At 40.1% G+C, this 23,277-nt stretch overlaps 1 protein-coding gene across 2 annotated transcripts in view; it reads right to left on the bottom strand.

Annotated features, from left to right (window-relative positions):
• Positions 1-3,830: 3,830 nt before the first annotated feature.
• Positions 3,831-23,277, bottom strand: part of LOC109918077 (protein FAM124B) — a 41,503-nt gene continuing 22,056 nt past the window's right edge. For both annotated transcript variants that reach the window (XM_020517976.2, XM_048604076.1), the window contains 2 exons: positions 10,675-11,417; positions 3,831-5,413 (listed from right to left, as the gene is read on the bottom strand). In XM_020517976.2, the coding sequence (XP_020373565.1) occupies positions 4,703-5,413; positions 10,675-11,417 (1,454 nt within the window). In that variant the 3' untranslated portion in view covers positions 3,831-4,702. The remainder of the gene's footprint in view (positions 5,414-10,674; positions 11,418-23,277) is intronic.

Genomic DNA, 23,277 nt, shown 5'->3' with positions numbered 1-23,277 from the left:
GGACAGGATAGAGGGAAAGGGTACAGAATTATACCAGAAGTAGAGTAAGTTGACTTCAGCTATTGTGAGGTTCGAGTGGAAAGAAACACAGATTAGTTATTTGCTCAATTTGACAGCCCAACAACATAGACCTGATTCTGAACTTTACTGTTAGTGTAATTAACAAACATCTGGAAAATGACCTCATGCCTGTGTCCCTGAAAGGCTGTATGCAAGAAAAGTTAAACGAAATGAAAAGTGAGTGAAGTTAAATGAAATCTTGAAAACATGTTTTCTTTTCTGAATTTATACCTTTTTCCTATTTAAAAAGATAGATTCAATTATCCATTGTTTCTTCCATTGCAGATGTCAAAGTTTTGAGAAAATGTTAAACAGTCATTTTTAAAGCACATCATATTCAAATATGTTGGCATTTTAATACAGTTTGACAAAATAGAATTCAGTTACACTGTGTGAATGATATCATCCCATGCTGCAATTCTCTGGGCTAATCATCCCAATAAAAAAAAGAGTTCTATTTTAATTCTGCCATTAGCAACATTCTGGCTTTCCCACCTTGGAAGGACCATTCTGGCAAAGACCACGTTGTTCCACATAAAGTCCGGTCATAACTTCTCAGTTCAATTACAGTATCACCCATGTTCCAAACACAAATTTAACAAACCCAGGAAAGACAAGGGGTGAGTAATTTAACCAACGACAATCTTCAATGTACAGTATTACAAAAAGTTTCATTCCACATTTGAGTTTTGGAATTCCAAGTACTCTCTAATAGTTACTTAATGTCATGCACATGTTTGGATTGATTGAAAAGACTTCAGGTAATGAACACTCATAACTCTAATCTTTCATCTTACAGTGGATCACATAGTGCTTGGATATTTCATTTTGGACGCACTGCTTACTGCAATTTAAATGGCATTCATTTAAATCTTATATTACTCATGACCACATAAGTGCATGTGCATAAAAATACTGGGAATGAAGTTGGCGACTACATGAGAAACAACTTACGGCAACAAAAATCAAGATTTCTGAAACAGTTCAGACTTAGGAACCACGTGTAGTGTGTCAAAGCTTACGGATGACACTAAGATGAGTGGTAGGGCAAAGCATGCAGAGGACTGTCAAAGTTTGCAGAGGGTTTATAGATAAAGTGAGTGGGCAAAGGTCTGATAGATGGAGTACAATGTTAATAAATGTGAAGTAATCCAGTTTGGTAGGAATAACAGTAAAAAGGATTATTATTTGAATGGTAAAAAATTGCAGCATGCTGCTGTGCAGAGGAACCTGGGTGTTCTCGTGCATGGATCACACAAGGTTGGTTTGCAGGTACAACAGGTAATTAAGGCGGCAAATGGAATTTTGTCCTTCATTGCTGGAGGGATTGAGTTCAAAAGCAAGGAGATTACGTTGCAGCTGTATAGGGTGCTGGTGAGGCCACACCTGGAGTACTGCGTACAGTTTTGGTCTCCTTACTTGAGAAAGAATGTACTGGCACTGGAGGGGGTGCAGAGGAGGTTCACTAGGTTGATTCCAGAGTTGAGAGTGTTGGCTTATGAGGAGAGACTGCGTGGACGGGGATTATATTCATTAGAATTTAGAAGAATGAGGGGGGATCTTATAGAAACATATAGAACATAGAAACATATAAAATCATGAAGGGAATAGATAAGATGGAAGCCGGGAGGATATTTCCACTGGCAGGTGAAACTAGAACTAGCCTCAAAATTAGGGGGAGCAGATTTAGGACTGATTTGAGGAGGAACTTCTTCAACCAAAGGGTTGTGAATCTGTGGGATTCCCTGCCCAGTGAAGTAGTTGAGGAACTTCCTCATTGAATGTTTTTAAAGCTAAGATAAATAATTCTTTTAACTGTTCAAAAAGTTAAGGGTTATGGTGAGAGGGTGGGTAAGTGGAACGGAGGCCATGAAAAAAATATCAGCCATGATCTTATGGAATGGCAGAGCAGGCTCAAAGGGCCAGATGGTCTACTCCTGCTCCTGGTTCTTATGTTCTTGTCACAGTTGGAATACTATTCAAAGGCTTCAAACGTGGTGTTTTACTCAAACTACCTGCATTTCTGGGGCAAAGTCAACAATGAGAAACAATTTTGCCTGTTCAGTGGAAGCTTGATCCACAGCATTATATTTGTCTGTGCTGTTTTACAAGACCACAGAGATATATTCCATAATAATTAAACTAATTGTTGTTACTGTATTTGCAATGTTGTCAGGTGTCAGTGCCAATAATTACAGCATGCTTTGGTGGGTTATGTTAGGTGGCAGAAATCTCTTTCTGTAAGACAGCTATGTACTAGTAGTGAATCTGTTTCTGCCATAATTCTCCAGAATACTTTAAAGCAGTTGATAAGAGCAATTGCTGTTATTGCAGCTTCTGCATCTCAAAGTTGAGTACAGAAAATAACTGTGGGGCAGTGGGAATTTATGGCCTGCTTAGAAGCTCAGGATGGGCAGAAGTGTGTCAGTGGCAAAGGAAGCATTGAGAGTTAAGTCAGAAAATAAGGCACTTAAAAGGATGTGGTCAATAATAGCCATGCATGGCTCCATGTCAGGAAGTTGGCTGAAAGATTTCCGGCAGGACCTTGGGTTCACCTGCAACATTTCAATTCTTCCCACTGCGAGTGATCTTGGACAATATCTTTTTATAAAGCATAGTTGGGAGAGTGAGCTGAGATCACAAGTTCAGATTTATTTCAGAGTATCAAGTATCACACTGGACTCTTTAAAAAAAAAACAATAAAGAATAAACAAGAAAATACAACATTGTTTTCTGCACAATAAAAGAAATACCCCAACTCTATAATAACCATCAATGTTTACTAACCACACAGAATGTCAGTACATCATCTCTCTGAGAAAACTAGTTTCACACGGGTACTGTGAAACCAATGTAATGAAATATTTACAAGTGTAATGTAAATCTGAAAACCACCCATGTTATCTTTGTGCTCTTCATATGCTTTATGTTAATGGCAGGAAAATTATGGCTGTGAAGAGTGCCATGCTACTTCCTCTGCAGGCTTTATTATAGCCTCTCTGTACCTGCTGCATTGTCAATGGATGGTAGGTTTCACCACTAAAAAGCTTCCCTCATTACACGATCACATGCTGTCCATACCACTGGCACTTTAATCATATGGGAAGCAGTAAAAAGTGGCACCCATTTCCTGTCCTGCCATTAGGAACAAATTACCACTGTTAAACTTCGACACAATTTTTCAAAAAGATGATACAAGAAATTGTGTCCGAGTAGATTGTCCTCTTGATTCATACAATTATTTGAATATACACGATACCTCAATAGTGCATCACGTTCAATTCTGGGTGACCATTTACATAAAATGGAACACAATACAATTCAAGAGCTATATGATGGACACAAGTATGTTACAATCCAATGTTTTGCTATTTATTGTAAAATTGTTGTAATTAATTATAGTTTAATTGTTATAAGAACTAAATTAATAAATTGAAGTTACTTCAATTACATGGATCAACTGACATCCATGCAATGTTCAGCATTTGTGAATTTCCCAAGCAATCCAACCTGCTACTGTCAAGCTCAACATCATCCAAGATAAAGTAATCCATTTTTGATTGGCACCCCAATCCACACTTTCCAATATCAGTGCACAGTGGCAATAGTGTGTACCATCCAAACTCAGCACCACTACCATCTAGAAGTCAAAAGCAGCAAATGCATGGGAACACTGCCACCTATAAGATGGGCAGCACAGTGGCTAGCACTGCTGCCTCACAGCGCCAGGGACCTGGGTTCGATTCCACCCTCAGGCAGCTGTCTGTGTGAAGTTTGCACATTCTCCCTGTGTCTGTGGATTTTCTCCGGTTTCCTCCCACAGTCCAAAGATGTGCAGGTTAGGTGGATTGGCCATACTAAATTGCCCTTAGCGTCCAGGAGTGTGTAAGCTTGATGGATTAGACAGGGTTGCGGGGAAAAGGTAGGGGGATGGGTCTGGGCGAGATGCTCTTTGAAGGGGTGGTGTGGACTTGTTTGGCTGAATGGCCTGTTTCCACACTGTATGGATTCTATGATTCTATCCCTTTGGAGTTACACACTCAAGCCAGCGAGGCCCACATCCATGAAAGGAGTATAAAAAAACTCCAAAAATACAAATTTAACTAGTAACAACAAAAATCTCAAACAGATTACAAACTGATCATAAGTCTTTTCAAGATATTTTTCAACCATATCCTTATATAAAACTTGTCTTTAAAATCCTGAATGATACAGGGACCATGTTTATACACCACATCATGGCGATTAACCAAACGGACAAAGGCTACATTTTGTTTAACTGCTTATTTTAAAGAGGTTAGAGCTACAGGAAAATGATTTTCTGCAGTTTCTGCAACTCTATATTAATTAGATTTAGATTATTCATTAAGAACAATCACAGTTTAAAGATGAATTCAAGAATTCTGCTCATCCACAACTCAGGAAATTTAGCGACTTGTTCAGAAGACAAATGCTTACATTGAGTGCAGGTGAAGTGGTAGCAAAATTAGTAAAATGTGAAAGTTACAGACATTTTTCTTTGTTCAATAAAATTACAAAACAGCTGCAGTGTTATTCCATAATGTTGCTTCATGCAAATATTTGCACTTAACATGGTTTGCAGGCAAAAATAACATTTTACAATTAATTCCTGTGTGTCAACTTAGATGAAAAATTCTTCCTCCACACCACTTGCATAAGATTGTTGGGAGGCTTTGAATGTTTGTTGATGAAAAGGCGTACTTTTCTCAGAGTTGGAAGTTTGCCATTTTTTGCTCAAAAAACTGATATTCTCAGAAGACATTTCATTTTTTAGTCCAGCACTTATTGTTGATTTTAATGCAAAGCTTTTTGAACTTAAATTAGGAAGACTGTTCTTTAAACCTGTTGAAAATGTGTCTAAAGAACAGAGGCTGTCATCAGAAGACAAGCTGGTCTTTGAAATTATGAATCCAGTGTCAACATCAGTTTCTGCATTTTGTGGTCCAGTGGTGGTTTCATGTTCAAAGCTTTGGAACTTTGTAGACATGTTGTAACAATACGCTGGATCACAGCGAGACAACGTTGCTGGACTGCTGCGCTGTGATGAGTAACAGGAACTACTTTTGGGTGTGCTGCACAAACTCTCTGAGGCGCTTTCAATTCTGTCCAGCATTCCATGTAAACTGTTTCTTTGTTTTCCTTTCACACATCTCCTCTCCTGTTCATCTTCAGTCAAAGCGGAGACCATTTTGCTCTTGTCCTGAGGCATTTGGTTGTCCAGCCACCTTTCTGAAAGTGAAGTTTGATTGCATGGCACTGAACTGCATGAATAATTGTTCAAACCACCGCCAGCAGAGCAACTTCTATCCAAGTACTGCATTCTCCCTTTGATCTGTTACAAGGTTCAAAGTCAGTACATTAGTGTAAAGATATTTAAAGGTCACAACGACATTAGTTAGCAACAAGCACTCCAAACAAAACAAGCTTATTTCATTTTCAATGAACCTTGATTTAACACAAGATGTAATTACATAATAAAAGCAGTTGTTTCAAATAAACCTTAAATACCAACTTTTAGTATGGTTGAATTATGGCAAGTTATTTGAGTAGGTACAAAACTTCAAAAGCATAGGGTATTAAAATCAATTCTTATTCTGCAAAGGACAAGAATCAAACTATCTTGACTTGTGTTTAAAAAATTTTCAGTAGGGCGAGAGAACAGCCCGAGCTGGGCAGCTCGTTCAGGAGCTGGTACAGACACGATTGTTCAAATGGCCTCCTTCTGTACTGTAAAATTCTATGATTCTATCTATTGAAAGGAATTTGCTTTGTAAATGCTTTGTGAATGTTCCATTGCATTTTCCATCAGTAATTCTAAAGGGATTCGATGAAGAGTTTCAGATTTAATTATTTTGAAAATATTCAATAATCATTTCAAAAATACTTTCAGAAACCTGCATTATATGGAATACATTTTGCATGATACATGCTAGTACTCAAGCTAAGAAATGTTTTGGCAACCGACTCACATTATACTTACATTGTAAGGAGTATAACATTAATATTCCCCTGTTACAGTTTACTTTAGGCATTGAGAGCCCATTGACCTGTGCCAAACTATTAAATGCATCTTTAAATTAACATCCCAGATTAATAAACAAGTATTGTCAGGGTAATGTCAGGGTGTCACTGAAACAACTGTAGCAGGGAGAGAGACAACAAGGAAGTCAATTTCAGAGTGCTGATATTGAAAACACTGATGGACAGAAGCTACATGAAACTTAAAGGCAAAATATTACAACAAATCTCAGTTAGACCACACTTGAGTACTGTGTACTGTTCTGGTTTCCAAATTTAAAAAAAAAGGCCTTGACGAAAGAAAAAGACATTTACAAAGGTCATACCAGAATTAGCTCTGGATGGCTATCAAGGGGATCAAGGGCTATGGAGAGAAAGCGGGAGAATGCAGTTGAGGAACTTATCCGCCATGATTCAGCGGTGGAGCAGAGCCGATGGGCTGAATGGCCTAATTTCTGCTCCTATGTCTTATGGCTTGTCAGAGGTCTTTAAGATAATGAAAGGGACTCATAGGTTAAAAATTGAGAAAATTTTTCTATTTGGTAAGGGAATCGAACATAAAAGGATTTATGTGAGTGTCATGAATCAATCCAGTAAGGAATTCAGGGGCTTTCTTTACCCAAAATAGGAGCGTGAAATGCATGACCATAATAATTAATTAAGGCAAACAGCATTAGTAATATTGGTGATACGTAAACACATGAAAGGGAAAGCAATTTAAGATTATGCTTCTAAGACTGAATGAAGTAAGGTGAGGGGAAAAGAGTGGTAAGGGTCTGAAGAGCAGGGATGTGAGCATGAGCACGGAGACAGCGGCAAGAGTTTAATCAGCTACAATGTAAGCAGCAGTGAGATTGCAGCAAACAGCTGGATGTGAGTCTGTGGGTTCAGATTCATGCATTACAAAGAAAATGTAAGTGTGATATAATGGGAAAGAATCTAAAATGTTTTTCCTCATTTATTTCTCTAAACTAACTATTCATTCAAATTAGAAGCTGGGACATTTTAAAGATGTGTAACCTAATTAGTTAGATAAAAGATGGTGAGAATGGCAGGTAAAGGTGATGTGTTGCAGCTGTAGCATGTGGGAGGTAGTGCACATCAGTGTGCCATATTGTTATTGCAGATGTGGTTACTATGTGCTGCTCATGGATCTGCTTCTTAGCTAATGAGCTGGAGTTTGCACTTCAGGCACTGTAATGCATTGGGGAGGGGGAAAAATGTCACCAGGCCACTTTGTTTCAAGAGGTAGTACTGAGCCTAAAGGGTGAGACTATGAGGAAAAACATTTTAGATTCTTTCCCGTTATATCACACTTACATTTCCTTTGTAATGCAAATGTTTGAATCTGAACCCACAGACTCACATCCAGCTGTTTGAACTCTTGCTGCAATGGTCAACGACAGCTTGGTGTGACTGAGAGTGAAGCAGACATGGGGATTGAAAAGGTAGAAGTGAAAAAGTCTCAACTACTGCAATTGTCCAACAGGTTCAAGGCTCTTGAACAAGAGCAAGAGCTGCAGAGTAGATAAGTGAAATGATCATGACTCCATGTTCCAAGGAGCCACTTAAATGAAGACAGTGAGAAAGATCATTAATCTTATAGGGCACAGTATAGTTAGGAGAGAGATACACTTCCCTGCATCTGAGAGCAGGAGTCTTGAAGGCTTGAACAGTTCATCAACTTTACTAACACCTTCCACTCCAACCTCAAGTTCACCTGGACCATCTTTGATACCTCTCTCTCCTTCCTGGACCTCTGTCTCCATTCTGGTGACCACCTCGAAACTGATATCTATTTCAAGCCCACCGACTCCCACAGCTACCTAGACTACACCTCCTCTCACCCACCTTCCTGCAAGAATGCGATCTCCTACTCCCAATTCCTCTGCCTCCGCCCCCAAGATGAGGCGTTCCACTCCCACACATCCCAGATGTCCTCGTATTTCAAGGACCGCAACTTCTCCCCACTCAGTGGTTGAAAACACCCTTGACTGCATCTCGTGTTTCCCACACCTCAGCCCTCACAGCCCCCTCCCCACAATAAAAACAAAGACAGAATCCCCCTTGTCCTCGCGTATCACCCCATCAACCTCCAGATTCAAAGCATCATTCTCTGCCACTTCTGCCACCTCCAATCTGACCCCACTATGAAGGATATATTTCGCTCCCCAACCTTATCTGCCATCCGGAGGGACCGCTCTCTCCACGACTCCCTCATCTGCTCCACACACCGCACTAGCCCCACGACCCCTGGCACCTTTCCCTGCAACTGCAGGAGGTGCTACACCTGCCCCTACACCTCCCCCCTCACCTCCATCCCAGGCCCCAAAAAAACCTTTCACATCAGACAGATGTTCACTTGCACATCTGCTAATGTGGTTTATTTTATCCGCTGTTCCCGATATGGCCCCCTCTACATCAGTGAGACCAAATGGAGACTCGGACACTGCTTTGTAGAGCACCTACGCTCAGTTCGCAACAAACAACAACACCTCCCAGTCGTGAACCACTTCAATTCCTGCTCCCACTCTCTGGATGACATGTCCATCCTGGGCCTCCCTCCAGTGTCACAACGACACCACCCGAAAACTGGAGGAGCAGCACCTCATATTCCACCTTGGAAGCCTACAACCCAATGGTCTCAATGTGGACTTTACTAGCTTCAAAATCTCCCCACCCACGGCCTCATCCCATGACCAACCCTCCCTCTCATCCCCACCTCCTTGACCTGTCCGTCTTCTCTCCCACCTATCCGCTCCTCCCACCTCACTGACCAATCCTTACCACTACGTACCTGCTATCAACATCCCACCTACCTTCCCCAGCCTGACCCCACCTCTCTATTTATTTCAGAGCCCCCTTCCCCTCTCCATTTCTGAAGAAGGGTCCTGACCTGAAACGTCAGCTTTCCTGCTCCTCTGATGCTGCCTGGCCTGCTGTGTTCATCCAGCTCCACACTGTGTTGTCTTGAAGGCCATGTTGATTGCCTGGTGCCAGCTTTCACGACATGTGCTCAGGACTACAAAGCACTTTGCACAAGAGGGGAAAGATTGTTGTGGTCCACAGGGGTGCCAACAACATAGCTAGGACTAATAACAAAAATTTTGCTTTGGAATTATAAGCAGCTAGAAGCCAAATTTAAAATGCACAAATGCAAAGACTATTACCTATAAGCACATCGACAAATGATAAATTAGAGTGTTGAATGAGTCAAAGATTGCTTCAGAAGGAATGGGTTACACTTCATGGGGCACCGGTACCAGTGCTGGAGAAACAGGAAGCTGTACCACTAAGGCTATTTTCACCCAAACTATTCATCACTGGTTTCTACTTACCACTAATCTCAGTGTATTACACATTTTCTTTCAATTTAATCATATTGTTAAATTTCTTAGCTAGTCACAGATGGTACATCCATCTCAGAGTCTCTCAGCAGTATTACTGAATGGCGTTAGAGTGATCATAAATTAAATTTCATGTGTAATACACATTTTTTTTCAGCTGTAGCATAAAATGGAAACAAACACTGGTTCACATAATGATGAACAACTGTAAACCAAAGCAGTAATAAGATGATAATGGAAAATGTTATGGTTTGAAGATATTTATTATATGAACCACTTTGTTACAGTAATCATTTATAGAAAATCTGAGTAAGTGCCAAGAGTTTCTTAGAGTCCATGTGCAATATTTACTTGGAAAAGGATCTTGTTTCAATCATAGTACAATAATAGCAAGCATTCCTTACATTTATACTCTCTTCTCCTTACAATAAAGGCCAAACCTTCCATTTGCTTTCTTAATCATTTTCCATATCTGTATGGCTGCTTTTATTTTGCATTCAGTATTCCTCTGCGCCACAGATTTGGGTTATCTCTATTTAAATATTCTGCTTTTCTATTCTTCCTGCCATTGCTGATTTGATTATGACCTTCATTTCCCTATCTGCCCTGCAAAAAACCTCAAAGTTCCATTGTTTATTGAAAATCAGTCTCCATTGGTCCCTGGGCAAGGCAATTTTAAAGGCTTATGACCCTCAAATTTCCTCCTCATCCGTCTTAATTGGGAGATCATTTAGTTTTAAACTATGGCCTCTAGTTATAGCTTATCCAACAAGGGAAATATCTTCCCAGCACTTGCTCTGTCAAGTACCCTAAAAACCTTGTAGGTTTCAAAAAGATTGTATCCTATTCTTCTAAATGTCAGTAAGTGAAGGTCAGACCTTCTCAATGTATCCTCATATTACAACACCTTTATTCCAAGAGCAAGGCAAGTGAAACTTCTCTAAACTGCTTCTAGTGGAATTGTTTTCTTCCTTAATTAACAAGACTAAAATTGTATACAATACTCCAGATGTAGTCTCACTAAGGTTCGTTTTACTTTTCAACAGAAAACAAGTAGTAGATATAATTTACGGAAGCTAAAGCAATTCTAAATTAAAACTTTCAGTAATACTATTGTATTGCAAGCAGTTTTCCTCGCTCATTTGATGAATTATGCAATTAGAGTAATCACTTATAATAAATCTGAGTAAGTGCTAAAAGTTTCTCAGAGTCCAAGAGCAATACCTACTTGGAAAAGGATCTTGTTTCCATCATAGTCTTCAGTTTGCCATCTTGCGTTGCTGATGGGAATGCACGGGTTTGGAAGAAGTGGCACCAGCTCTCCAATTGCATGCACTCTGAACTGAAGAACAGCCGATACTTTGAGATCTACAGGAACTCCAAGCGGCAACTGTTTTAAGGACAGCTGGATACTGAAACTCTGGCTTGAGAACACTGTGAAACAGCAGAAGTCAGTTTTCTGCACAGCAGCTTTCTTTTGCAAAATTAACTCATAGAGCTTGACAGCATCTTCAAAGTTTTCATTGCTGCAGCATACAGTAACTCGCAAGATCTCATTCCCATAGTGCACTTGTCTTACAGCCCAGATCGGCATGCTAGCATCCAAAGAATAGAAGTCCTGACAACAAATCATATAAGGAAGGATTTTCCCACCCACACTTTCACTGTGATGATAATGCCATGGTGGCCCCTGAAAAAAGTCATGAACTTGTAAGATTCGTTCTTCACCAAAGTCTTCATGTAGGAATAGAATAACAGAGTGTGATGGGTATCCAGACTTTTTTCTGCGCTGTGTTTCGCAGCATTTTACTGGCGTTGCTCGCTCAGAAACGTGGAACAACTGGATATCTGGGCTTAACCAATGTAATAAGCAGTCTAGTGTTTTCTGTAATCCTTGAGATTCACCAGGGTTTGCGAGCAGATGCACAGTCATTTGGAAGGGATCTTGACCCTCTTCCAGCACAAATTCACCTTAAAAATGGAGCAAACAATATTATCGCTGAAATAAAACAAATAAAACAAATGATTTTTGCATGCATTTGATAATTTTAAAGACATGAAAGATATCTAATATTTTGTTAACTTTTTATTAACTGGCACCAATGGGACTAGGAGTGTGCCAGTTCAACAAATATTCTGGTTTATCAAGAAGTCCATATGATCAACGTAAAAACACACACCAAGTAAAAGAAACCTAATCAGGATATACACATCACTGTTTTATTTTATGCACAGCATAAATCACTTAAATAATTAGGCAACTTTGCCTTAAATGAAACTTAGCTGCAGTCAGCCTTCTCACTTGCACCCTCAACTGACTTCCTCAGACATTGCAGAGATCACAATAACAGAGTAAACTTCCAGTATTTCAGGAATATAATTTTTGTGGTTTATAAAGTGCTGGTTAAAACAGTTAGCTGATTGAAGATACAATACCCTCTAAGCTGGCAAAAGCTCCTTACAGATAATCATCCACAGGTATCAGTACTTCAATATAAAAAGTATTAATTAATTAATCTGTTGGGACAGGTTATAACACACTTCTGTAGCAGGAGGCACATGAGATTTCTGCTTCAGAGATAGGGACATCACCTCTGGGCCCCACGGCCTCCTTCAATATACACTCGTACTCATTCGAGTTAATAAGAATGTCTACACAGGTTTCTAAAAAGCAAATTATGTTTGACTAATACAATTGAGATTTTTATGAAGTAATGAAGAAGATTGATAAAGGGAGATGGATGTTGACTGTATGGGTTGTATTTTAAAGAAAACCTTCGACAAAGTACTTAAAGACTGCTTAATAAAATTGAAACTCATGGAATAGGAGGGTCAGTGTAAGCTCGGATTAAAAAAAGTTAAAAAGTTAGAAAACAGTGAGCTATGATAAATATGAATCAGAGATAGTAGGAACTGCAGATGCTGGAGAATCCGAGACAACAAGGTGCAGGGCTGGATGAACACAGCAGGCCAAGCAGCATCATAGGAGCAGAAAGGCTGACGTTTCGGGCCTAGACTCTTCATCAGACAAGGGGGAGGGGAAGGGGGTTTTGAAATAAATAGGGAGAGAGTGGGAGGCGGATAGAAGAGGGATAGAGGAGAGGATAGGTGGAGAGGAAACAAACAGGTCGAAGAGGCGGGGATGGAGCCAGTAAAGGTAAAGTTTCAAAATCTCCCCTCCCCCTACCGCATCCCAAAACCAGTCCAGCTCGTCCCTGCCTCCCTAACCTGTTCTTCCTCCCACCTATCCCCTCCTTCCACCTCAAGCCGCACCTCCATCTCCTACCGACCAACCTCATCCTGCCCCCTTGACCTGTCCGTCCTCCCTGGACTGACCTATCCCCTTCCTAACTCCCTACCTACACTCACCTTTACTGGCTCCATCCCCGCCTCTTCGACCTGTTTGTTTCCTCTCCACCTATTCTCTCCTCTATCCATCTTCTATCCGCCTCCCACTCTCTCCCTATTTATTTCAAAACCCCCTTCCCCTCCCCCTTTTCTGATGAAGGGTCTAGGCCCGAAACGTCAGCCTCTCTGCTCCTATGATGCTGCTTGGCCTGCTGTGTTCATCCAGCCCTGCACCTTGTTGTCTTAGCTATGATAAATAGTTGTTTTACAAAATTAAAAAATAGTAGACAGTGCAGTTCTCAAGGATCAGCGCTGGGAGGACTGCATTTGTATATATACACAAAGTAACAGAATGTATTGGCATTAACTGGCACCTCATAATCCAGGATGCTTTGACTTACAGCTCAGGGGCAGCTCTTCCCTAACCACTTCCACCACCAGCCCTCTTTAGCCCTACCTCGCGCCACTCCCTCACCCTCCACACCACACCACACCCCACCCCCACAATCCCCAGACCCAGCCCACCCCACACCCCACCCCACCGTACCACCACTGCATTTAGTGAACTGAAAACTTTCTAATGCTAACTGGTATCTGTCAGATAACATCACAAAGATGTTTTGATGCTAGGCATGGACGTTTATTTAGGCGAGTGCATTCATAACCCTTCACAGCGAGATATTTTGATCACTTATGGTGAGTAATAGTTATTACTGTATGTGAGAAGGCACCATATATTGTGTGTTTTTGATCCTGTTTATTCACCAGCAGATTCAATTTACTGGCACAATCCAGTCCTGATACATTCTGGCTAACGTGAATCTGACTGAGCTGGTAAGTGTTTTGGATGCATGTCTTTAAATTTAGGGTAAAATTCAGGTGACCTGGTGTTGATATCTGCCAGGGACCAGGAGGGGAGGGAGAGCAGCTAGAGACCAAAAGTCTTATGTACAGTGTGCCTGAATGAGGATGAAACCAATTCTTAAAGCGAAAAGATCACTTTTGTGAGGAGTTAAAATGAGGCAGATGATTTATCTAGCATTCACTAGAATGAAGGTCTCCAGTAATACTTGCACTGTGAAAGACAGTTCTGGAGTTTGAAGGTACCAGGTTGAGAAAGGAAAAGAACAGAAGTAAACAGAAGGGAGCTAAGAATCATTCTGGTGTGATTCTGGAAGATTGAATATATACTGAAATGATAAAGTGTAACATAAATCGGTGGAACGTGTTTTTACAGTGGTGCCATTTAGCTCAGAATGACAATTCATGGAGTTGAATTAAAGTTTAACTGAAGGATTTTGAAGTCTAATGAACCATAAAGATGGTTCATTAAAAGTAGACTGCTACCTTGTCCAATACTTCCAATATATTCGTAGTTACTCACACAAGTTATTTCAAACAAAACCTCTGTAATGCTTTTAAAATAGCAAGTACAGTGAAAACATGACATGGACCACCCATTCGGGGGAAGAGGGAGAATAGTTATTGGATTTCACTGACTTTCAGCAAGAAGTCATTGTTTGACTGCCCAGCAGGATATTGTCCTCATTTCAACCATATCTACCTTATGAATAGGAATGGATAAATCATTTGCTGCAAAGCTAATCTGGAGGCAATTACACTTCAGAGCTAAATTTGTTTATGTAGTAGGTCAGCTTTAAATTTAGACTGCCAAAATTAATTAAATATTTGAATCAATCTTTTGGACAGATCACTGTTGTGTACTCACAATAGATTCCAGGAGATCAGCTTTCCTACAGCATAAAACAGTTCAACAAATAAGCAAGAAAAATCTGCCTAAAAAATAATCAGATTTAAAATAACATATTTGCACACAGCTGTGCCCGCAAGTGAGCTGGAAAAGGTTGCAGGGGTGATGCGGGAAGCAAGAAAGGGCTTCTGTCCAAAAGAAGAATATAATAACTTTTACAGATCATTGCAAAAACAAAACATGACTGCTTCATTTCATAAAGAAAATTCTAGAAACTGAAGTTTGAAAATTAACACAAACCAGAGATCTATATTGATAAGGGTTGCTGATAAAATGATTTATTTAAACAGCATTAAACCTAAGTCAATATCTGAAGTCTTAAACAATTTTCATGATTTTCCCATGTTTAATGAAAATGCCAAAATTCTTGCTAGTTGATGGTTTCTAAGGGCTGAATACTTGCAGCTCCAGAATGATGTGGGCACTGGTGTGTCAGTTGAGGAAATATGGCAAGCTTAGAAAAATGAGCTTGCAACTTTGAGGGGGAAAATAAAAGTCTGATCTTATAACCAGATTTTGAACGCCAAGATGAGCATTTAAAAAAAATATTGATGAGATGAGGGAGTTGCTGGCCAGACCAGCATTTATTGCCCATCCCTAATTGCCCAGAGGGCAGTTAAGATTCAACCATATTGCTGCAGGTCTGGAGTCACATGTAGGCAAGACCAGGTAAAGATGGCAGTTTCCTCCCCTAAAGGACACTAGGGAACAAGTTGGGTTTTGCCAACAATTGACAATGGATTCACGGTCATCATTAGACTCCTAATTTCAGATTTCTTTAATTGAATTCAAATTCCACGATTTGCCATGGTGGGATTCACCAGTGATTGGCAAAAAGTCTATTTACTTTTTGTCATTAGTACCTAATCACTCTCCTATCAGCAATTTTGTCTTCTCCCATGCACTGGAGAGGAACGAGATGGCGATTTTGCCAACATGAAGATGATCAGAATGGGCCCCTGGTAGCTCCAGCTTGCTACTTGCTTCACTGGGCCTCCATCTTGGACAGCCGTCCCCAGCATCACAGGGTACACTTGCAATCCCCATCCATGGAGATTGGCATTGGACACATGCCAGCCTCACTGCATTTTTCCAACTCACTTCTCCATTTCAATACCGCACTTTGAAATGGACCGACACTTTCCCATTACAATGTTGCTGCCAGAACACTTTGCTTGCTGGGACAAGCACCCAAATTATGGATTAGATGAGAGCAGATCTCAGAGCTCCTCATTTGCTCTCTTAGTCCTCACTTACTTTGCGCCCACTTTGGTAATCTCAGAATCTCTACCATGTCTTGCCTTTTTTTTTCAGTTTTCCACCTCATTCAGAAGTTAAAGGCTCACAGTACATCTGTGTCACCTTGTTGCTTAGCATAGATAGTCTAACATAGTGGTCAACAACGATCAGTCAATATCACATCTCCATGTGCCAGCAGCTTACACAGCCCACACACTGCACATGCTTCATCCAAATGGCCACGTCTCAAACTCTAATAGCTTGGACATGATCAGCTGGTAGCGCAAGTCTGGGGAGAAGGCCATAGTCAGTAATACAGGTCCAGTTCAACCAGTTTAGGGATTCATGATAGATCAGCTGAGGAACTGCACAGTGATCAATGACCCACTCACTAATCAGTCTGTCCATTGTAACTGTGGGAGTCAACACAAAGATGGGGTGGGGGTGGACGAGATCAGTGCAGCATGATGGTTTACATGGCTAAGCTGTAGGGCTCATAGCCAATGTTAGGAGATGACAATCAAGAGGATCAGCACTGGGTACAACAAGCCAGATAGAACTTAAAGAACACCCAGTTCTAATTGATGTGATCTGGGTGCAGTGATTGGAGATTGTCTTTCTAGAAGCGCACAATCAAACACTTTGTTCTCAGAAGCAAATGCTGACAGAGGCAAGACTGCAAAGTGACGCAGACAGCTGAAGTAAGTGGGGAAGGCCATTCAAATGAAATATTTTGTGGGAAAATGATAGTTGTCATGTTTGTTTGGATAATTAGAAAGTACATTAGTTTTTAAGAGCTGAAAGACAGAAATATTTCTGTTCAGAGGGATCTACACATTCTTGTATCAAGAGGAATACTTGAATTGAGAGGATTGTCTTATGAGAAAAGATTGGACAGGCTAGGCTCATATCCACTGGAGTTTAGAAGAATTAATAGGTCATTTAATTGAACCATATAAAATTTTGAAGGGTTTTAACAGGATAGATATGGAGAGGATGATTTCCCTTTCTGGAGAATATAGAAAACTAAAATCTAGAGTTACTTTTTTTTAAAAAAAGTGAAATTAGACAAAATATGTCTCTCAGAGCATTGAGGATCTTTGGAACTTTCTTCCAGAAAAGGTGATGGAAGCAGCTTTAAGGAAAAGGGAGATAGATTCTTGTTAAGCAAGTGGTTCAGAGTCACCGGGGTAAGTAACAATGCAGACTTGAGCTTATAAACAGATTAGTTATGATCTATCGAATGGTGGGGCACGGTCAAAGGGCTGAATGGCCAACTGCTAGTCCTGATTTATATATTTGCATGTTTGCAAAAGACAAATGTTAACATTCAGGTACAGTAAGCAATTAAAAAGGTTGATGCTATGTCAGCTTTTACTACAAAGGAACTGGAACACAAGGATACACACATCCTCCTTTAATTACAGAAGGCCTCTGACTATAAATGGTGTAATGTATACAATCGTCCTACTTAAAGTAGAATATATTTGGTTTAGTCAGAATGAAACAGATATTGACTCGTGGCAGAAGGGGAATGTGCCTGATAGATTGAATGTAACAAGCCTATATTTTACGAGGCCAAGAGAAGCAAATGAGCCCACAAATTTGTAGTTATCCAAATTGAATTAGTACCCAACATGGTTTCAGCCCAGGGCATAGTACTGAAAGCAGAACTGGATGTGAGGAGGCGAGCATCTGATATACATCATTAAAAGGTTCAATTATGGCGTTGTTCACATTTTGCTGATTTTGGAGTGACGTCCTACCCATGTGGAGTCTACCAATTAAATGGAGGCACACCACAGGCCAAAGGAGGGGCTTTGGGCAGCAGAGGCAGCACCCATTGCCCCAGTGGCCCTGTTGGAGGAGTGTGTCCTCTGACCCTTGGTCTTGCGAAATAATTTTCCAATTTACCTCTCGGAAAGTTCCAAAATGTCTTGCATTCCTCAGCTGTGACCAGCTCTTTCTGTGACTGAACTGGCAACATCAGAAACCTGCCATTGTCCCTTATTGGACACAGGCCTACAGGCAGTCAAGTTGGGAGGCCAAACAGCCAGCAGTAGGAACTGCTGATGCTGGAGTCAGAGATAACACGGTGTGGAGCAGGAGGAACACAACAGGCTAGGCAGCATCAGAGGAGCAGGAAAGTTGATGTTTCAGGTTGGGACCCAACTGTTATCTAAGCCTTGGATCAGAACTAGCTTTTTACTCAGACATTAGAGTTCCAATGCCCCTTTCAGAATTCAGCCCCTGGGGTTTAGGAGAATGAGAGGCAATCACATTGAAACTTAAAATCCTTACAGGCCTCAATAAGATTGATACTGGGAGATCATTTACCCACACTGGATATCTGAGATTCTACGTCATTGTCTCAGAATAAGAGAGCAACCATTTTACAATGGCAATAAGATGAAATTTCTTTATTCATATTCTGAATCTTTGGAATTCTCTCTGGCAGACAGCAGCAAAATGCTCAATAATATATTTAAGGGAGAGACAGATCATTAGATTTTTCTACACTAAGCAAATCAAGGAATATGGTGATTGAGCAAGAAGTTTGAATGGAGGTAAAATATCAGTCATGATCATGTTGAAAGGCAGAACCAACTCAAAGGCTCAATGTCTTATTCAGGCCCTTATTTCTGATATTTATCAAAAATGTGCATTTCTATCAAAGAGTTTCCCTTTAATATAAATGGTCATATGTAAATTATATCCTTACCCACCCTCCAGTGTAAACTGCCTTAACATGAACATTTTTAGGTAACGCATTTCCTCATAAAACAATACTTTCTCCAGAGCCTGGCTTTGCAAATTACATACATACAAATGAGGTCAATCATTTCTGATACTGCGCCAATACCTTCTCCACTGCTACACACTGATAAGACTCTAGAGATAGTTACCGTATTTGGAACAGTAGTAACCAGGAAATCCTGCAAGTACACAGCACATTTCCAAAATCATGCAGATTTTGTTACATGAAAAAGAACAAGAAAGCTGCTCTAACAAAAGCCATCCACACTCTTTGGAAGATCTTCACAATTCTCTTTTTCAAATTTGCCTCTTTGCTGTTGATCTAACAAACCATCAAAAATAAAAAAACGAATAAAATTTTAACAATTTGAATCAACTTCTGATTCATTTTTGTAAATCCAAATTTCTCATGTAAGAATAAATCTAGTTAACTTCCAAAAATCACTCCTGGCTGAGCTTAGAAAGAAACAATTAATCTAAATGTGAAATCTGAAAGGAATTGCTGGGCTTAATTTTAATTAATTCACAGGATGAGGGCATCACTGTCCAGGACTGCATTTATTGCCCATTCCTAATTGCCCAGAGGGCAGTGAAGAGTCAGCCACATTGCTAAGGATCTGGAGTCACATGCAGACCAGAACATGCAAGGATGGCAGTTGCCTTCCCCGAAGGACATTAGTTATCCATATGGGTTTTTACAACAATCAATGCCAATTTCATCATCATCATTACACTCTCAATTCCAGATTTTCACTGAAATCAAATTCCACTATGTGCCATGGCAGGATTCAAACCTGGGTCATAGAGCCATACAGCACTGAAACAGACCCTTCAGTCAAACTCAGCCACACTGACCAGATATCCCAATCTGACCGAGTCCCATTTGCCAGCATTTGGCCCATATCCCTCTAAACCCTCCCTATTCATATACTCATGCCTTTTAAATATTGTAATTGCACCTGTCTCCACCGCTTCCTCTGGCAGTTCGTTCCACCCTCTCCCAGAACATTACCTAGGTCTCTGGATTTATAGTCTTGTGATAATAGCAGTATGTCATAGACCATTGGTCAAGACTGTCCACAAACTCTTCTCTACACAAATGGTATGGATTGTGTCAAATCAATGTTGAGGGTTTGTGTCCTTGATTTCTTGGGAAAGCAAAACTTAATTATGTTGCATAATGTGCAAAAACCAGAATATCTAAATCCGATTCTTCTACTAACGAGAATATGACCCAGTTCCAGTCATGTAAGTGTATTGCAATGAAGTGGTTAAAGTACATTCAGCTCTCACAATGTCAGTGTAATTGGATATAATGCACAGTCTCGACATCCTCTTTTCTAAGCTCTGTGTCACATCAGTTCTATTATGTGTTCCATCTAAGAGTCATGACCACAAGATATGAAGAGATATTATAAATGGTTTTAAAAGCTGTACTTTCTTATTAATTTTAAAGCAAAGTTCACTGGACTGAAACATAGCTACCTCATGATGCAAACTGGAATCCTTGCAAAAATTACAGCCAATCACCAGTTAATAGAACAGAACTCAAATATCATTGTCCTGGAATGTCCCACCTTTGCACTGCAGAACTTAACAGTCTACAAACACAATAAGACCAACAGACAGGATATCTCCCCCAGTCAATTTTGAGCAAAGGTGAACTGTTGAAACTCATTGTGCCTGAAGTGGCAGTGATAGCACAACATTGATCTCAAAAAATATACACTGGTCCTGGTCGAAGAGATAATTTCTATGCAAGAATTGGCTTCTATCTTGTTATGTTGAAACTGAATCATTTGACAAGGTTCAAATCTACATTTTCTTAACATCCCCAATTCAGTCTAGTAAGATGATGATTGCTGTTAACCCCAAGCCAGTCAGTTAAGAATCTAATTGGAAACACCACAGCTAGACTCCAGCTTAACTAAGACTGCATCTATTCCAAATTTCCTTCAAAAAATATATTTCTTTCAGAACTAGATGTCAAAAAAATGGGCTAAGTCTGTACACCACTGCCTTGAATCTCAAAGTCAGTCCTCCAAGTTCAGTCAACTGCATCCCACTGAATCCAAGCTCCAATGAAAAGGAACCATCACTGAATACTGACTTTCTGGACTCAGGTAAAAATCCCAATGTATGATTCTTAAATTACTTACAATTGTAACTTTTTCCTTTCTCCTTTGTACATATATATGCTTGTGTGTGTTGTGACAATCAGCCCCTGGGTCTGAATGCATGAATAAACCACGTCTTCTATTTAACTCTAGAGTTTGCTGCAGGTGATTTTTGGATTTGACTTCACCACAAAGGTTAGATGGAAACAAACAACAGCTTGCTTCAAAAAAAAAATGAAAGCATTAAAACAAACACTTCCGTTTACAGACAGAAGAGGAGAAATATAAAATAATCCAAATTCGCCTCTCCCGCTTGTCCATAAAACAACTGAAAAAGATCCCTACTTCATTGAATTACACCCTTATATTTATTTTAGATTAATTGGTTGATGTTGAAATAAATTATATTCGACTGATGCATGCTTTGTTTGGAGACAACTAACCACTTAATACAGCTAATATTTTAAAGATAAGAGTCAGGAAAACAGATGTTTACCACCCGTTAAACATGCGCTTTCTGAATATATTTGCAATATGACAAACGTGCAAAAGCAATTCTGATATTCACTGAGTAGCAGAATTAAAGCTTAATACATCTTGTATGACTCCCAGGTGTCTTATAAAAAAGGGCAATTGAAAGCAATACAAAGGACATAAAATATGTTTATTCTTCAGTGAGATATTATTCCCTCTTGGTGGCAGTAAAAGATCTCAGGGCACTACCGAGAGAAAAGAAATGCTAATCTTCCCTGGCTGGCAATTATCATTCACCCAATCATCTTCAGCACCATCCATGACTCCACATCCAGTCCTGAAGGTTAATACCCAAAACGTTGGCTTCTCCTTTCCTCCAGATGCTGCCTGGCTTGCTGTGTTCTTCCTGTTTGTCTACCTTGGATTCCAGCATCTGCAGTTCTTTTGTCTTCAACGAGACAGAATTCAACATCGCCCTTTAGCATTACCTCACTGAATCCCCAATACCCTGCGGATTACCACTGACCAGCCACATAAATATTATAGCTACAAGAGCAGACCAGAAGATGGGAATTCTGTGGAAAGTAACTCCCCTCCTGACTCCTCAGTTTCTGTCCACAATCTACGAAGCACAAATTAAGAATGCAATGAAATGCTCTCCACTGCATTCAAGCAGCTTTATACCGTCTAGGAAAAACCAGCTCACGTGACTGGCACCCTATAGTATCGGTGTATGATATGCTAATATCATTTGGAAGTTTGGATTTCCAAAATAGAGGCAAAACAAATGTGTGGTTTCAGTTCTGAGAAATTAATCTTCTTTTAAAAAGAGGACATCAGACAGTAGTTTAGAACAAAAACAGAAAATGCTGAAAAATCACAGGTCTGGCAGTATTTGTGGGAAGAAATCAGAGTTAACATTTCGTCTCCAGTGACCCTCCAGAGTTCAAAGAGGTTCTGAAGAAGGTTCACTGGACCTGAAACGTTAACTCTGATTTCTCTCCACAGATGCTGCCAGACCTGCTTTGATTTTCCAGCAATTTGTTTTTGTTTCAGATTACCAGCATCTGCAATTCTTCCAGTTTTTAAGTCATTAAGAACAGTTTCCAGCCGTCGGAACTGGAAAGGAATCCAAACCCTCAGAACTAGAAAGACATCTCTAGGCCATCAAAACAAAAAAAAACTAAAAAGGATAGGAGTGATATCAGTCTAGGGTTGAGTATCTGTAAAGGACATTGCAGAAAATAAGGCTGAATCTTTCTTTTTGCTGATTACATTGCTAAGGTATTTTTAAACCAAATGGTATTGTGATTTTTTTTCTTTTGTGTAATAAATGTTTGTTAGTTTGTTCCTGTGTCATGGCCAGACAAGAAGAGAAATCTCTAAGAAAATCTAATTTTGTTATTAAATTCTGTTTATTTAAAAGATAACTTGCCAACTCTCAAAATTGTCAAGGCTGATTACATGAATATACTTCCAGAAGTTTCTGAATGTCCTGCATTATAGAAACTCCAACTAAAGCTGATAAAAAGGACTTAAAGGCTAGCTGTCTGTCTCCAACAAGCTTTGGAGGAAGGAAATCATCAAGCCCCATTATACCAAAAACGAGCACAATCGCTTTAACAGTTACCTTTTCACCTTGCAATGGTAACGCTGATGAAGGAGGTGAAGTTATACTTATCTTAATTACCTTAAAATTAGCCCATTGAGATGGGTGGGGGAGGCGCGAGAAAGTGTGCAGGAGGGAGGTGCGAGTGTAAGTGTGAGGCAGGGAGGGAGAGGGATGGAGAGGAGGTGGACGGGGGGGGGGGGGGGGGGGAAGAGAGGGGTATGGGAGGGGAGGGAGAGGGTCTTTTCAACTACAAAATAATAGGGAAAACTCCACATCACACTTCTCCTCCAAACCCCCTTTCCTGCAAAACCACCCAGTTACAATCTATTGTCCTAGAACAGGGCCGCAAAGCCCTTTAAACACTGCATTTGTGCCTAAATATAAAGATGGCGGCAGATGGAATGCTTTTCTCACCATCTTTTACACACTAGTGAGACAGTTACCAAACCAACAAGAAATGGTGACTCTCATGATTCAGGGTCAGTAAACTGGGAAGGTTTAGGAGACGTAGTC

This window comes from Rhincodon typus, chromosome 13, assembly GCF_021869965.1.
Source record: "Rhincodon typus isolate 14 chromosome 13, sRhiTyp1.1, whole genome shotgun sequence".
Taxonomy (NCBI): Eukaryota; Metazoa; Chordata; class Chondrichthyes; order Orectolobiformes; family Rhincodontidae; genus Rhincodon; species Rhincodon typus.
This window is presented reverse-complemented; position numbering and strand designations above follow the sequence as displayed.